The 16,712-nt window shown below is 40.5% G+C and overlaps 2 protein-coding genes across 3 annotated transcripts; one reads left to right on the forward strand and one right to left on the reverse strand.

The window, feature by feature from the left end:
• Window positions 1-901: 901 nt before the first annotated feature.
• On the reverse strand, window positions 902-8,364 carry casp23 (caspase 23, apoptosis-related cysteine peptidase). 2 transcript variants are annotated; one of them, XM_017699599.2, is made up of 11 exons: window positions 8,152-8,364; window positions 7,893-7,934; window positions 7,707-7,783; window positions 7,388-7,561; window positions 7,041-7,220; window positions 5,761-5,835; window positions 5,484-5,660; window positions 5,148-5,379; window positions 4,924-5,019; window positions 3,640-3,749; window positions 902-3,508 (listed from the first exon to the last, which is right to left on the reverse strand). In XM_017699599.2, the coding sequence occupies exons 1-11, from the start codon at window positions 8,219-8,221 to the stop codon at window positions 3,413-3,415; spliced, it is 1,329 nt and encodes a 442-aa protein (XP_017555088.1). In that variant the 5' UTR covers window positions 8,222-8,364; the 3' UTR covers window positions 902-3,412. The 2 variants fall into 2 exon arrangements, with proteins under 2 accessions (XP_017555088.1, XP_017555087.1); XM_017699598.2 differs by having other exon boundaries at window positions 4,924-5,022.
• Window positions 8,365-8,386: 22 nt separating this feature from the next.
• Window positions 8,387-16,642, forward strand: oxa1l (OXA1L mitochondrial inner membrane protein). The gene is made up of 10 exons (XM_017699597.2): window positions 8,387-8,544; window positions 12,523-12,657; window positions 12,834-13,119; window positions 13,255-13,398; window positions 13,679-13,764; window positions 13,914-14,078; window positions 14,531-14,635; window positions 14,739-14,901; window positions 16,177-16,257; window positions 16,347-16,642. The coding sequence occupies exons 1-10, from the start codon at window positions 8,434-8,436 to the stop codon at window positions 16,484-16,486; spliced, it is 1,416 nt and encodes a 471-aa protein (XP_017555086.1). The 5' UTR covers window positions 8,387-8,433; the 3' UTR covers window positions 16,487-16,642.
• The last annotated feature ends 70 nt before the right edge of the window (window positions 16,643-16,712 follow it).

Below are 16,712 nucleotides of genomic sequence, written 5' to 3' on the forward strand. Positions count from 1 at the left end.
AATCTGAAAATTCTTACAGAGTAGAGAAAATCATTGAGGACTATATCTATGCTTGGGTTTACCATGTACAGGATGAACTGTATAAAACTACAGCCCCTGGTAGAATTTTTGTCTTCAACACTCTTATAAAACATGATTCTTTAGTAAAGAAAATGGTTCTATATAGAACCATGAACACTCAAAAACTCTTTGCATGATTAAAGGTTCTTTGTATCATAAAAGGGTTTTTCAGATTGCTGGAAAATGTGCTGTATGTGGCTCTACATATAACCTTTTTGAAAAGGGTTCTATACAGCACCCAGAAGGGTTCTTCTAAAGTTACAATGTCAAGCTTGTAACAATAGAAAAAACCTTTCTGGTGCTATAAAGAGCCCTTTTCTAAAACATTATATATAGAACCATATACAACACATTCTCCATCAATTTAAAGATTTACTATTTAACGATTGTTAAAGTCACCAACCCCAACACATTTAATGTCTCAAAGTTTCTGGGTCAATAAATCAGAGAAATGTGGTCATCAAGAGAAATTTGAGAAAATAACAACAATGTAAAATGTATGCACTGTTGAATTATGTCATGTTTCCTGAATGACCACAACTTGTGATGCTCTTGCAGAAAGCAAGGCTGATGGGGGTGAAAAGACATCTGCTGAAGGAGTACAAACATCAAGAGAACACACTGCAAGAATGAAACATGATCTGTAATGTTAGTAAGCGGTTCTTGGTAACAATGATTTTGTGCTTTAGGAAGCTGTCATTACTGTTACCGTTTAGAAAGGTTTTCTTCCTTCATCTGACTGTCTGAAATAAAACCCAAACATTTTTTACAGAGGCTGTATTGTAAGTCCTTCAGAAATGTTGCTGCGAGAACAATTAGTAAAAAAAATGGTCACAAACTGTTTTTGCAACTTGGATTTATGACATATCACTGTAGTAAATTTACACAGGATACTGTTGAACTTTTAGTAGTGGAATTTGAGCGACTGCCAGTGGTGGATGAAGTACACAAATCATGTACTTTAGTTAAAGTAGAGATACCCAAGGTAAAATATTACTCCAGTAAAAGTAGTAAAAGTCCTCAATTTAGACCTCCACTTGAGTAAAAGTACTAAAGTATTTGCCTTCAAATGTACTTAAGTATGGAAAGTAAAAGTACTAAAAGATTAATTATGGCTCTGATGTCATATTATCAATTTTGTAACAACACTCTTGCTTCATTAACTCCTTTTAGGTGAAAATACTCCAGTGTCACTCTCAGTTATTATCATAATATAATCATTATTATCATAATTATCATAAGCACAAAACACTGATGGAAAACAATTTCCATTAGGTAGAACTGAGTGGATCTAAAATAACTTTTTACAAACAAGTATCAAACAAGTTTCAGTTTAAGATTTATCTGCAACTTAGCTACACGTTTAGTAAAAAACCTTAAACACAGGTTCACAAAGGAGTTTTTACTTGCCTTGAGCTTTTTTTGACAAGTTAGATTTTTATGCACACATAAGCCTAAAGGAATGATAGATTTTGCTTAATGTAGTGGAATAAAAAGATATTTGACTTTGAAATATGGTGGAGTGAAAGTAAAATGAAAGTAAAATTTCCACCTAAAATGGAAATACTTCTGTAAAGTACAGATACATGAAAGAACTTCTTGAGTAAAGTAATGAATTACATCACTGGAGATTACCATTGAAATCTGTACAATAATAATTCCGTAGCAATTTACCTTATACAGTTTGCACAACTAAAAGCTCCTTCAGTAAGAGTCATCCTGTTCAAATCAACCTGGATGCAATGTCAAAACAAAACCTGCTATCAGACAACAGCACCTCTGTTTTCAGTGACTTGGAGACAAAGTAAACTGCTAAAACAGCTCCAATTCGAAACAGGACCACTGTAATCTAAAATATTTTTATTTTTAGTGATGGAGAATGAAATTAAATGTGAAGGTACTTCTCAGTATGGCAAGTCCTGTTGAGCAAAGTTTAAATTTATTCTCTGGTGAAACAAATCCAGCTGAAATAGGGCTCAAGACTCAACATATTACTGTTAAATAAAGTCAATTTAAAAATGATTCATTTGTTGTGCTTTCATTAAGAATAGTGCTATTGTGTGTAGCACACCATGTGCATTTTCACATAGCTTACATTTGTAGTAGCATGAACAGACTGCTCTCTGAAACCTGTTCTGAGATCTGTACACTTGCAAAAGGTTTTGCCAGGTACACGTATGTGTGAGTGAAACTGAAGTTATGATGTATGATGATTTTACACACACACACACACACACACACACATATACGCACACTGTATACTATATATGTAATCTGTGAAATAATGTAAACTGTAAATATGTAAACTGAAATAATCATCTAGTTCTCTCTTCACTATTAGACAAATTTTTATTTATTTATTTATTTGTTCATTTGTTTGTTTGTTTGCCTGAAAGTCTTATAAATTGAGACCTTTTCAGATAAGCTTGTCCACTTTTTCTGGCAGTCACTGAGCTTAATATTTTTCTGAACTCTAAGCTTGTGTCGATGCACCAGCATTATTTTCCCTGAGCGCTTGTCCAAAACCATCAATAGAACAAGAAGATTTCAGAAGAAGGCTAAGAACACACTCTCTCTTGCCACAATTTTCCATTAAACATTCCAGCCATTAAAAAAAGACATCTCAAGAACATGTATACATATTTCTATATATATACACACACACACACACACACACACACACACACATTTTCTAAGCCAGTTATCCTTCTGGGTCACAGGGGAGCTGGAACTTATCCCAGCGGTCAACCCTGGGAAACACCCTGGATGGGTCACCAGTCCATACTGCTATATATTCTAAATATATTCATATACATTTTTGTATCACATGTCAAATTTCCTTATTTTCTTATGCTGCAAGAAACATTTGTTCGAGATCTCATTTATAAACATTTGTTTAAGTTGATGATATACAATTTTCAGCTGCTTGCCGAGACATTTATGACATTTGGCAGATGCTCTTATCCAGAGCGACTTACAATTTCATCATTATACACAGGTAGGCCAAGGTGGTTTTAAGAGTCTTGCCTAAGGACTCTTATTGGTATAGTGTAGGGTGCTTGCCTTGGTGGGGGAGGTGTTAACCACTACACTATACCAACCACAGGAGTCTAGAATTGAACTGCCATCCCGGCAATTAGTGAACAATCTGCTCGACCACCTGAGCCATGGCTGCCCCACGGCTGGGACAGATCACTATTTATACAGAATAACCTACTTATTTTAATTACCAGAATAAACTTCCTGAGGAAAAAAAGAAACAAACAAAAACCTCAATGTCACATTTTACATGTTACCAGTACTGGGAAATATCCTCTACAGTAATATGCTATGAGTATGTGTCCAAAGTCACCTACAGCCCAGGAAAGAGGTAGAAACTCTTTGAGAGTGTTGTTCTTTCTTTGCATGGCATTTGTCTGCGATGGGTCTCTTTAAATTTTTTGAGAACCTGTTGGTAAATATAACAATACATCACAAACATTTTACAATCAATGGAAGCAGTAATATGGTAAGTTACCATGTAATAATTAATAACAGCACAGAACTGCTACCAGACTGAAATATAATCAAGACATGCACCTTTCTAAACAACTCTTCAATGTGGTCTTGGTGGGCATACTGGTTGAATATTTCCACAATGTCCTGAATGAAAACAGTCCCTTTCTCTATATTCCTGTAGGACACAGTATCTGTATGTAAAAAAAATGAAAAAGAACAAGTTAGTTTGCATTAGTTATATTTTATTTGTCTGTTTTACACACTCTGGAATTTGTGTGACTGAATTACAGTAGGATTTCACATGAACACATTTCAACACCACCATCAGGTCTGCTGGACTTACGTTAAGTTTTGCCATTTTTATTTCTTTGTTCACTGAATACAATGAAATAAAAGACCTGAAAAATGTGTCTCCATAAATGTTTACATACATTATTTACATGTATTTTCCTCAAATGAATGGAGGAACATGCACCCATTTTCATTCATGTTCTGTTGGTTGCGATGTTAACATGATTGTGAAATCTAACAGCTGTGGAAAATAATTAAGGTCAGCAGTTCTTCTGCAGAAGAGATTTGTGAGTAGAAAGAACCTTTTTCTAAGGTTCAAAGAACCTCCACGTAAGGTAAAGGTTCTATTCCAATTTAAGCATTCTTCCTAAAGCCTTTATTCTGTGAAGGCTCATTAAGCTTCAAAAAGGTCCTTCAAACTCCTGCATCTCATTCACAACAAATGAACCACCCACTGAAAGATTTTTAGGGAACCAAAGGCAGTTCTTCTGTGGCATTTGGCAAAGAACCCCTTTTAACACCTTTGTTTACCTACTGTTTTCTGCTATTGCATACTGTAAGCTACTGTGAAGCCAAATTCCTTGCATGTGCAAACATATTTGGCCAACAAATTCTGATCCTGAATCAGTTGAGCTGCTGCACATTACAAGCCTTAATTTTCTGTTATGATTATTTTCTCAGATTTGATCTCTCTCCCTCTTAATGGTTCACATTACTGTTTGTAGTGACCCATATGTCTTCAGCGTAAACAGACCTCCATTCGGCCTGCATGCACAGGTTCTATTATGAAGTTAGCTGGACACTGGAGGATAAAAATGATAAGCGCATACACAGCGTAGTGTAATGCAAAGGGTGAATATTAATTCTGATCACAAGACCATATAAGGCTCAAAACTGGTTTGAAAAGATCAGACTCCCATGTTCAGACTGCTCTGAAAACATACAGTCTGTGTCATGTTTGGGCAGAAAACAGTTATGTGCAATATGAATGTAGCTTTTGATGCATAACGGGATTCTAATAAACTATCATTTGGATCGTACCTACATATTTCTTGTGTAGACAGAAATATTTACCTGGAGTACAGGATCTCAGGCAGCAGAAGTCTTTCTCACGATGTTCTGTATGTAAACGTTGATTTCCACTGTCTTGTACATACACATCACCATCGTCTTCTAAACATTTATAGATTTTTTGTTAAATTAATGTCTTAACAATAAACGCTAATGTCATTAAAACAGACAGAGAAGCGCAGTTGAACTGTAAAGAAAAAGAGTGCTGTGATGAGTGTGTTACTCACCTCCTCTACATGACTGGATGAGGATGATTTTTGGCTTGTCACGTAATCCTGCGCAGTTTAGTGTGTTCAGGTGCTTGAAGATATCATTAGTAGAGAAGACATCCTCACTTTCTTGGTTAAAAATTCCATTTAATCCAGAGGCACTTCCATGGGACATGAACACCACAAAGCAGCTGTCTGACAGTTTATGCTCTTCTCGCTGGGAGAAGTCTCGCATGGCGTCGTCCATACCCTGCCAAACAGACCAAAACAGAGCAACTCAGCAACTGATGATATACCACCTCATGGGCTGCCCTTGAAGACAATGTTATGCGCCTGATGTTTATTAGTAATTACCTTGGCAGATAGATTCCTTAGTGTTACTACAGTGTAACCCAGACCCTCAAACAGCTTCTCCATGCTAAGCTCATCCTTCTCCGCCCCGAATCTGTCATCCAAATACAGAAACTCAATGTTGTTGATTAGCAGGGCAAGGCGCTTTCTGGCAGGATTTTTGTCGGTCATTGGATATATCTACAGATAAAAATAAAGAAATATATGAAACTTCAAACACAAAAAGAAGAATCTCTAATTATATAATCACATAACATGAAAACATGTAGAATCTACTTACATCATTTTTCTCTTTCTGGAGTTTGTCCCTTTTAAACTCTGGCTGACATAATACAAGAGGATTAAGTGGACTGACCTGTTAAAAGATCATAAAAAAATGACTCTTCATTTGTGCATGTGATAATGTAAGATACATTCTTAGTAACACTGAGCATTTATGTTATGCCAATATAGAATAAAATTGATTCGGGAATTCTTATTTATTTCAAAGAATAAATAAAGCAATCTCTCTCTTCCGTCTCTCTCTTTGGTAGCGTTCAAGCATTCAGATTATATTCTGTATGCTGTTTCTCTGTAAATTGCAATTATTCTTTATTCTCATCACCATATTTACTTAATGAGTTTCAGTATAAATAACTCCATCTGTATTAATATGAAAATGAAAGTGTTGCATAGTGCAAATTTTAAAGCATAAAAATAAAAAAGTACTCCCTTATAAAGTATAAACTTGCTCAGTCTTTGATTCCCTCATTTTCTGTTGTACTTTATACACCATAACTGTTTTACAGATTTTACATTCAGATACACACCAACTGGCGGCTTCATTGAAACCACCTCATTGTATCTACGCACTTCGTCCATTTATTAGCTTCACTTCATGTTCTACAATTACAAAGTGTAATCCATCCGTTTCTCTGCATGCTCTGTTAGCCCTATTTTACCCTCTTTGTTAGTGGTCAGAGGACCATCATAGATCAGGTATTATTTGGGTGGTGGATCATTGGTGGATAATTACTGCAGTGACACTAATGTAGCTACTACTATTAATATTAGTAGTTTAATAACTTTGCAGGTAGCTTGACCAGAGGAGGATGGGTCCCCCCGTGTGAGCCTTGGTTCCTCCAAAGCTTTCTTCCTCAGCTCTGAGGGAGGTTCTCCTTGTCACTGTCGCCCCTGGTTTACTCACCTGGGGGTTTTTACATTCATGTTAAAACTTTGTCTTTTCTGGATTTCTGTGAAGCTGCTTTGTGACAACATCAGTTGTAAAAAGTGCTACAAATAAGTTTGACTTGACTTGACTAGTGGTGGTGTGTCAATTAGGCTAACAGTATGGAGAGAAACAGATGGACTACATTCTGTAACTGATGAACTACAAAGTGCACCTATATAGTAAATGGAGCTGATAACATGGAGAAAGAGTGTCGAAACAAGGAGGTGGTTTTAATGACGTGGCCAGTCAGTGTGTATTATTGCAGTCATAACCAAAGAGCCAGTCTACAATACTGACAGCTGGAAGAAGAATTTCGAATGAATATACCTACATTTAGGAAGCAGACCTACCTCTTGCTTTCCACAGCCATCGTTTGCACACGTCAGAGCAGTGATGACTGGCCCCTTCCACTCCCTCCTGCAGTTCCAGCAGAACTCATATGTGCACCCTGTCCTGGAGGTGCAGATGGTACAACGAACACACAAGTTTTTCTTATCTGCTCTCTCCACATAAGACTGGCATCCTGGACACTGATCACATCAGGTTTGGATGGGGGGGGGGGGTGTCAGTTTAATGCATAATAATAATAATAATAATAATAATAATACGCAGATGAAAAGCAGATGTAGTTTTAACAAAATGTAGTAAAACACTACAGATCTCTAGGAAAAAAAACTGAACTGAAAAATATCCTTACTGGTTTATATTCACAGAGTTTTGCAGCAGTTAATGCCCCAAGTCTTTCCTCAAAGTGTTCCTTTAGTTCGAGAGTTAGTTTCGCTTTCTGACACAACACCTGATACGGAAATCCCACCCCACATATTTGTTTCTTGCCCTCGTCAAATCTGGGACAGGTGAAGCAGTTTTTGTTCTACAATAAAGAAACAACATTAGAGGAGAATTAGGCTCCATTCACAACAGCCTGTAATGTTTATCTGTAAGGTATATAAAATAAAACGTCATGAACAGGCCACCTCTTTCACATCCAGAGGACGAGACTGTTAAAATGACCGCACCTGTTTAAGACAGTACTTGCACCACGCAATCAAGTAGTCCAGTGATATTTCATGACCACAAAGCAAAACAACGACTTCTGGTGGGAAAAAAGAAAATACTTTGTGTGTTAACGCGAGGCCACATGAAGGCTGGTCTGTGTTGAGAGGATGAAAGAGTTGAAACCAGTTTGTTTTAAATCCACTCACCGACTTCACCCAATTTCCAGTTCTCTTCAACTTTAGAAATTCCTGTATTTGGGGGAAATAATTTTTAAAAAAGTTAAAAATTAAAAGTTTGTTTCCTGTTGTTTAAACCGGTCGCTTTCACTTTTACTTTGTGAACCGGTGAATTTGAGAAGCTCGCTTTAACTCTCCGTGTCCGTCCCTTCAGCTCCACTGTGTTCATTATTCACTACGAACGAAGCCGAACTAGACGAATAAAGGAGTAAACAGCTCCGACACTCACTCAGATTAGAGAGGATGGATAAAGGAGCAGCGTCCTCTGAGTACCCGCCGTCTTCCTCAGGCTGGGACATGTCTCAGATATCACGTTAATATTCGGCTTTAAATTTCCCACTCTGGCTTTTCTAAAACTGTTTACAAGCCACAGCTTCGCCCGGGTCGAGCGAGGCAGGACCCGCTCCGAGCTCTGAGCTGCGCTGGACTTTATGCTGCGGCTGGAAAGCGAAACTCGCGGAACGCAGTTTGTCCCTCTTGCCTCCCCGTCCGGCGTCAGCTCTTCTTCAACATGGCGGCGCTCAGAGGCAGAGGGGTGCCCGTCTGTCTAACGACCTGTTTCTTCAAGCGGACACATTTACCGAGCCTCTCTACGGCGCAGCCTGCGTGGACGCGGAGCGGGGTGGGTCACTCTCCCTGTGTGCTGTGTGCGTGTGTGTGCTGGGGTCAGTCAGAGCTCTGCCGGGTGAAGGACCTTGCCGGCCGTGTTGAGTTAGCTGAGCTCATTTAGCGGAGAGAGAGAGACAGAGAGAGAGAGAGAGAGAGAGAGAGGTCAGAGCCGCAGAGAGAGAGAGAGAGAGAGAGAGGTCAGAGCCACACAGAGAGAGAGAGAGAGAGAGAGAGAGAGGTCAGAGCCGCACAGACAGACAGAGAGAGAGAGAGACAGGTCAGAGCCGCACAGACAGAGAGAGAGAGGTCAGAGCCGCACAGACAGAGAGAGAGAGAGAGAGAGAGAGAGAGGTCAGAGCTGCACAGACAGAGAGAGAGAGAGAGAGAGAGAGAGAGAGAGAGAGAGAGGTCAGAGCCGCACATAGAGAGAGAGAGAGAGAGAGAGAGAGAGAGAGGTCAGAGCCGCACAGACAGAGAGAGAGAGAGAGAGAGAGAGAGGTCAGAGCCGCACAGAGAGAGAGAGAGAGAGAGAGAGAGAGAGAGAGGTCAGAGCCGCACAGAGAGAGAGAGAGGTCAGAGCCGCACAGACAGAGAGAGAGAGAGAGAGGTCAGAGCCGCACAGAGAGAAAGGGAGAGAGAGAGGTCAGAGCCGCACAGACAGACAGAGAGAGAGAGAGAGAGAGAGAGAGAGGTCAGAGCCGCACAGACAGAGAGAGAGAGAGAGAGAGAGAGAGAGGTCAGAGCCACACAGAGAGAGAGAGAGAGAGAGAGAGAGAGAGAGAGGTCAGAGCCACACAGAGAGAGAGAGAGAGAGAGAGAGAGAGAGAGAGAGAGGTCAGAGCCGCACAGACAGAGAGAGAGAGAGAGAGGTCAGAGCCACACAGAGAGAGAGAGAGAGAGAGAGAGAGAGAGAGAGAGAGAGAGAGAGAGAGAGAGAGAGAGAGGTCAGAGCCGCACAGACAGACAGACAGAGAGAGAGAGAGACAGGTCAGAGCCGCACAGACAAAGAGAGAGAGAGGTCAGAGCCGCACAGACAGAGAGAGAGAGAGAGAGAGGTCAGAGCCGCACAGACAGAGAGAGAGAGAGAGAGAGAGGTCAGAGCCACACAGAGAGAGAGAGAGAGAGAGAGAGAGAGAGAGAGAGAGAGAGGTCAGAGCCGCACAGACAGACAGAGAGAGAGAGAGACAGGTCAGAGCCGCACAGACAGAGAGAGAGAGAGGTCAGAGCCGCACAGACAGAGAGAGAGAGAGAGAGAGAGGTCAGAGCCGCACAGACAGACAGAGAGAGAGAGAGAGAGAGGTCAGAGCCGCACAGACAGAGAGAGAGAGAGAGGTCAGAGCCGCACAGAGAGAGAGAGAGAGAGAGAGAGAGAGAGAGAGAGAGAGAGAGAGGTCAGAGCCGCACAGACAGACAGAGAGAGAGAGAGAGAGAGGTCAGAGCTGCACAGACAGAGAGAGAGAGAGAGAGAGGTCAGAGCCGCACAGAGAGAGAGAGAGAGAGAGAGAGAGAGAGGTCAGAGCCGCACAGACAGACAGAGAGAGAGAGAGAGAGAGAGAGAGAGAGAGAGGTCAGAGCTGCACAGACAGAGAGAGAGAGAGAGAGGTCAGAGCCGCACAGAGAGACAGAGAGAGAGAGAGAGAGAGAGAGAGGTCAGAGCCGCAAAGAGAGAGAGAGAGAGAGAGAGGTCAGAGCCGCACAGACAGAGAGAGAGAGAGAGAGAGAGGTCAGAGCCGCACAGAGAGAGAGAGAGAGAGAGAGAGAGAGAGAGGTCAGAGCCGCACAGACAGAGAGAGAGAGAGAGAGGTCAGAGCCGCACAGAGAGAGAGAGAGAGAGAGGTCAGAGCCGCACAGACAGACAGAGAGAGAGAGAGAGAGAGGTCAGAGCCGCACAGACAGAGAGAGAGAGAGAGAGAGAGAGGTCAGAGCCGCACAGAGAGAGAGAGAGAGAGGTCAGAGCCGCACAGACAGAGAGAGAGAGAGAGAGAGAGAGAGAGAGAGAGAGAGAGAGGTCAGAGCCGCACAGAGAGAGAGAGAGAGAGGTCAGAGCCGCACAGACAGAGAGAGAGAGAGAGAGAGAGAGAGAGAGAGAGGTCAGAGCCGCACAGAGAGAGAGAGAGAGAGAGAGAGAGAGGTCAGAGCCGCACAGACAGAGAGAGAGAGAGAGAGAGAGAGAGAGAGAGAGAGAGAGAGAGGTCCTGTTTTAATAACTCCTGCCAACTAGTGTTGCGTTCAGAACCAGTGATTCTGAGACGTCATGCTGACCCAAGTCTTCCAGTCGGAATGTCTCCTTTAGCTTTCTACATTATTCAGGTTATTGCCATCACTCTGAATTAACTTAGCTTGGTTAACTCTACATGTGTCAAGATAGAGTCCTCGCGGGCCAAAACACAGCGTGTTTTCTTCAGCATGATGTCTCATTAAACATGCCTGATTCCGCTCATCAGCTGATTAGCAAGGCCTTCTAGGGCCGAAGTCAGAGCGCTGAATGAGGGTAAATGCTAATATCTCCAGCACTTTGGCCCGGAAGGTCACAGGTTTGACATGCCTGCAGCCGTTATTCTTAAGACCCTTAAAGGGCCCTTATCCTGCTTTTCTCCCCTGTAAGTTACTATTTGAACTCTGCTCTGACTGTTCTGTATTGCTCCTCTTTTACAAAGCAGTCCAGGCTGAAACACTTCATATGACGTAGGCGTGAATGAACAGAGCTGAACTGCTGTAAGCTGAAGAGGTGGAAAATGGCATCACGAAAACTGACTCAGGACAGCCGTTTTTGCAGTTTGGTTTACATATATTGCCTGAATGGATGGAGAACTGAATGCTATGAACCCTTTAACCTGAGGTCTGAGTGAAATCCAGAGAGAATGTTCAGACTGAGAATTAGATTAGAAATATGATATTGGCTTAGTGAGATAGGTCAGAAACACTGCTCATTCTGATGGGAAAAAAGCATTGGATTTAAACAAGAATAAGGCGGCTAGAATTTAAGCAAGTTGTAATAATTCATCTCATTTTTGGATTTCAAAGTCTGAGACGTGTCAGATTGGAATGTATATGCCATAAATTACATGACAGCATGTCACAATGTGCTTTTCTGAACATATTTTGGATATCAGTGCTTAAATAACGCTTCCTAATCGTGTGTTTGATTAAAAGGAACAAAACGGGTCCTGTTTTGTTGGATTTAGTGCAGCATGTGTGTGAAATTGTGAATACAAATAATTGGATTCATAGTTTTTGAGAATATTTTCAAAATGTTAGTTAGAACAAAAAAGTGCCACTAGTTGTCAAAAAAATAAATAAATATTGGGAATATATTGTACATTGTAAAAAAAAAACAAAAAACTTACAGATCTATTGTGATACAATTTTTTTTTTCATAACTTTAACATGACTATTAAATAGGAGGGATTTTGTCGAGGGGAATTTTGTTAGTGTTAAGTTGTAGGAATGTAACAATGCATTGTATATTGTGTAATTTAATAAAGCCGGTCTTCAGTACACACATCAAACAATACACTCAACAGACAGAAGCAAATACTCTTGTTAATACTTATTATATTGCATAAGTACAATAAAAATTAAACAAGCAACCCCACAATGAGGGAAGACCCTCCCTCCTCTGAAAACAATGTACTTTCTTTATCACAGAAAAAGAACAGAGGAAAAGCACCTTCCATGTCAGCTTGAGGCTAATATATTAGCTTATGGTACATAATAGCACATAATTGTAAAATATTGTAACCCTGATAGTTCAAATAAACTGAAAATAGAAACACAGAAAAAAACTAGCAGAATTTCAAGCACTTCTTTTTTTATGTATTGTACAATCAAATTGAGACATCACTGTATTTATTTAACATCTTTGAATTTCTCTGTGTGTCTTAGTTTGCATGTGTGTTTGCGCACCCAAGTTGAATAATTTATGTTCTTGCATGATTTCATGGACAGCAATAATGCTCTCTTCACTTTCATCCTCCCATCCCCCCGGCAGTATTTTGAACAGAGATCACATCTTCACACAGTCAGAAGAAGCAGGGGTCCTTTAATCCGGGCTCTGGGTGGGTGTCATAATCATGGACAGTTACTACTGGTCAGTGCTGTGGCAGTCCGCCATAACAGCTCACAGGTGTGTTGGCAAGAAACTGTAGCCTCTTTGAAATATGAAGTGTTTTATGCTTTCCTACAGTGACTTTTTTAGTGTTTATACACCCTTGATGACTGTATATATATTCCTTTGATTGATTCTGCTGTTTCTGTCTGCCTTTGAAACACTATTATTCTCTCACACTTTATATTCTGTAGACACTTGGTGAAACAGTTCCTACTGTTAGCCCAGCAGCAGATGTCTCATCGTCTGCTCCAGTATCTGTCCCTGTCACGGACCCCACACCAATAGTTACACAGCCAATCACAGAACAAGTGACTGAGGCCCCTGTCATGGCATTGGATATCCTGCAGGCAGCAGGAGCAGAGCCCAGCCTAGCAGAATTAGGTCTTGGCAGCTTTACTCCTGTGGGCCTGATTCAGAACTTACTGGAGTTCATGCATGTTGGCATTGGGCTGCCCTGGTGGGGTGCCATTGTTGCAGGTGGGTAGGAGAGTAGGAAGCAGCATGCAGTACAACTTAACATGCATTAAAACTTTTGTTTATGGTTTAAGTGAATTATATGAATGGAAGGTTCCTTTGCTAATTGATTTTAATCTTGCAATGTTTGATTCTCAGGCACCATCATAGCTCGTTGTGCAGTTTTTCCAGTCATTGTAAAGGGCCAGAGGGAGGCAGCCAAACTGAACAATGTCCTCCCAGAGATGACCAAGCTCACAAATCGCATGAATGAGGCTAAGCAGAGTGGCAACAAGTTTGAGTGTCAGTGTCTCTTCACAGCTATTGTTCTTCACCTTCTTCTAAATTCTCTTCATGTATTCTGACTACTGGAATTTACAGAAAGCATTTTTTGTATTCTTTTCTGAGTTTTATCTCATTTTTGAGACAGTTTTGACTTGGTTAACATGTAATAGGAGCCTCAATTATTTCTGCTGTTTTTTATTTAGGTAGTAGATTATTAACTACTAGCTTCGTTATCTGATATGTTTAATTATTATGATTTTTAAAACTGAGATTTTAACTGTACATTTCTGCTTTTCAGTCTCAAAGGCATATTCTGACATGATGTTGTTCCAGAAGAAGCATGATGTGAACCCTCTCCGAGGGTTCCTGGTGCCTTTGGTACAGGTCAGTATGGAATCCTGTACTCTTTTATTACTACTGTAATACCTGACTTTGCTATATTTAGAGCTAGATTACTATTGCCACAACAAACTTAAGTTCTGCTGATACATTTCACTGAGTATGTGTTTTTTTCTTTTTTCTTTTCTTTTCAGGCACCAATTTTTATCTCATTTTTTATTGCCTTGCGTAAGATGTCTTATCTCCCAGTGCCCAGTCTGCAGACTGGAGGATTATGGTGGTTCACAGATCTAACTGCAGCAGATCCATTTTACATCCTCCCACTGGCTGTCACTGGGACGATGTTTGCAATCCTAGAGGTACTGCCAGCAGTTCAACCTTTGACCATTTGAGTATAATAATATGATCTTGTAAAGCTGACAGCATTTTGTCAAGCATCACATTCAAAGTTAGCAAAGATCAATTTGAATGTTAATAAAAGGTAAAATTAATATTTTTTTGGATGGGAGACAGTAAGGTTTATCAAATATTTTTCATTTAATGCCTTGAAAATGTATGTGGCAGTTTTATCTAAACTGCCTATTAACCCCATTAAAACAACACTGTCTCTTTCCCTAAACAAGTGTTTCTGAACCCTGGTCTTTGAGGCCCCCTGCCCTGCACAAATGATTCCACTTATCAGGTCATTAACAGTCTGTTATTGAGTTGAAGTGGTGTGTAAAAGCAGGACAAGCACTAAAATACGCAGTGCAGTGGGCCTCCAGGACCAGGATTGAAAAGCACTGCTCTCAAACATTTTTCCAACTTTTAGTTAGGAGCGGAGTCTGGTGTGGACAACCCTAATCTGAGAGCAATGAAAACTGTCTTCAGAATTATGCCATTTATCATCTTGCCCATGACTATCAACTTCCCTACGGTCAGTCAGTCTCTCTCTCTCTCTTTCTCTGTCTCTCTGCATTTTTCCTTACATTCATCTGACCCCTGTAAGTGTAACTTTGTGTATGTGCATTCTTCCCTAGGCGGTGTTTACCTACTGGATGACTTCAAACCTCTTCTCTCTCGGCCAGGTGGCCCTGCTGAGGCATCCCACAGTGAGGCGGAAATTTCGCATCCCAGACCGCATCACTCATCCCCCCTCTGCCCTGCCTCCCAATGAGGGCTTCGTTGAGAGCATCAAGAAGGGTATAGCATAGCTCCGTGCCATGTGGAGTGTTTGTGTGATACTTTTGTCTCTCTGTTTCTCTCTTTAAGTTATTAGTTTCTATTATACATTTTGCACAGAATTTCTGAAAGTTGAGCACCATATACTGTCAGGCAAACACCATATTATATCACCTAATCCCTGTACTAGGTGCTGTTCACAAATACAATGCTTGCTGTGATTTGGTGCATGTGTTCCATCTGTCCCTTCTCATTTAGTTTTTCTTCTTTTTTACTCAAAAAAAACTGTCACACATTTGTTCTGCCCACTTAGTTACTTTCGTTACATTGTAAATAGGAATCATTGTGAATAGGCACATGCCAGTATGAAAATTCTGGGTGGTAGCCAGTTATCAGTATTTACATGTCTGTAACTTTTAATACAATTGGGATTTCTTGCATTTAATCAAAATTATGGACAGTAACACCAGTGACCTGACTACATATTGATTCAAGGCTAATTAATGGTAGCAAGGACACAATAGTATCATTGATGCCAAGCACTACTTTTACAGAAGCACCAATAGCTGATTGAGTGCTAATAGCCACTTGTGGAGAAGGGCTAGGTGCATGTGGCGCTTCATGTGCAAAAGCTTTATCAAAACATTTCCAGTAATGATTAGAAGCTGGTAATGTGATTTTAAGCAAACAGCAATGGATTCTGACTTATTACAGGTATCTACATATTAACTCGTATTAAGGCTGATGCACAAAGGTAGCAAATTTCTGCTGTTTTATTTACCTTTTTTTTTTTTTCCTAATAATTGAAGTCTCAGAGCCATGGCTTTATTTGATATCTAACAAAGAGGGAAATCCAGAGATCTTTATTCACGTTGTCACAGACAACCATTTTGAAAAAGAAAATGCATGAACGGGAATTTAAGCCGCTCTTCAATCACTCTTTATAATCACTGTTGAATAAATCAGTAATAAGTGCTTACTGCTTTGAGTTCTGTTCAGAATGAGCTTACACACTTGCTTGGGGGAAAATAAAAAACATGGAAATAAAAAACAAGAAAGAAAGCCTCGTGCATATTTTATACAGTGACATAAACCATGGTAGCACAGAAAGTTCTAGTTCTACACACTGAAATTGATCAAACATTTTTACTGTTATCAGTGTGGCCCATTTAAACAGACGGCGTTCTGTGATTTTCTTTGGGCCCTGTAGAGCTTAGGTTTTAGAGCTTAGGGTCAGGTTAACATGGTTATCATTATTTTATGTTGTCTTTTGTTCTTCCAACTTGTTTCTCATAGGTTGGAAAAACGCTCAGTTGGCTCAGCAGCTGGAGGAGAGAGAGCGGAGGATTAAAGGACACCTTGACATGGCAGCCAAAGGTGAGCCTGAGTGTGCACCTTTGTGTCAGTTATTGAGAGAGTATGGTTACTGTATGTTTTTAACTTTCCTCAACCACCTGTCTTTTAAGGCCCCCTGAGGCAGACCTTTACCCATAACCCCCTGCAACAAGCGTCAGCACCCATGTCAACAGCAAAATTGGCCAGTCCAAAGCAAGGACAACAACCAAAGGGTGGAAAGAAGAGGCCCTGGGAGGAGACGATAGGCTAACGGCTAGTTAGCATACATTTCATAGTCTAATTTGTATATAATTATGAAGAAACTGAGGAAGTGAAAGAGTGGGAGGATAATGAATGCTGGGTTGGATACAGGTATCATGCTAAATGCATTACTGTACTAATATTAAAGGGGAAACTGATCACCTTATTGCTCATTACCCTTTTTCTTTTTTTCTCAAAAAAGTAAAGGACCGGTTTGGTTGACTGATCAATAAGTA

Source organism: Pygocentrus nattereri, chromosome 2, assembly GCF_015220715.1.
Source record: "Pygocentrus nattereri isolate fPygNat1 chromosome 2, fPygNat1.pri, whole genome shotgun sequence".
NCBI classification, from domain to species: Eukaryota; Metazoa; Chordata; class Actinopteri; order Characiformes; family Serrasalmidae; genus Pygocentrus; species Pygocentrus nattereri.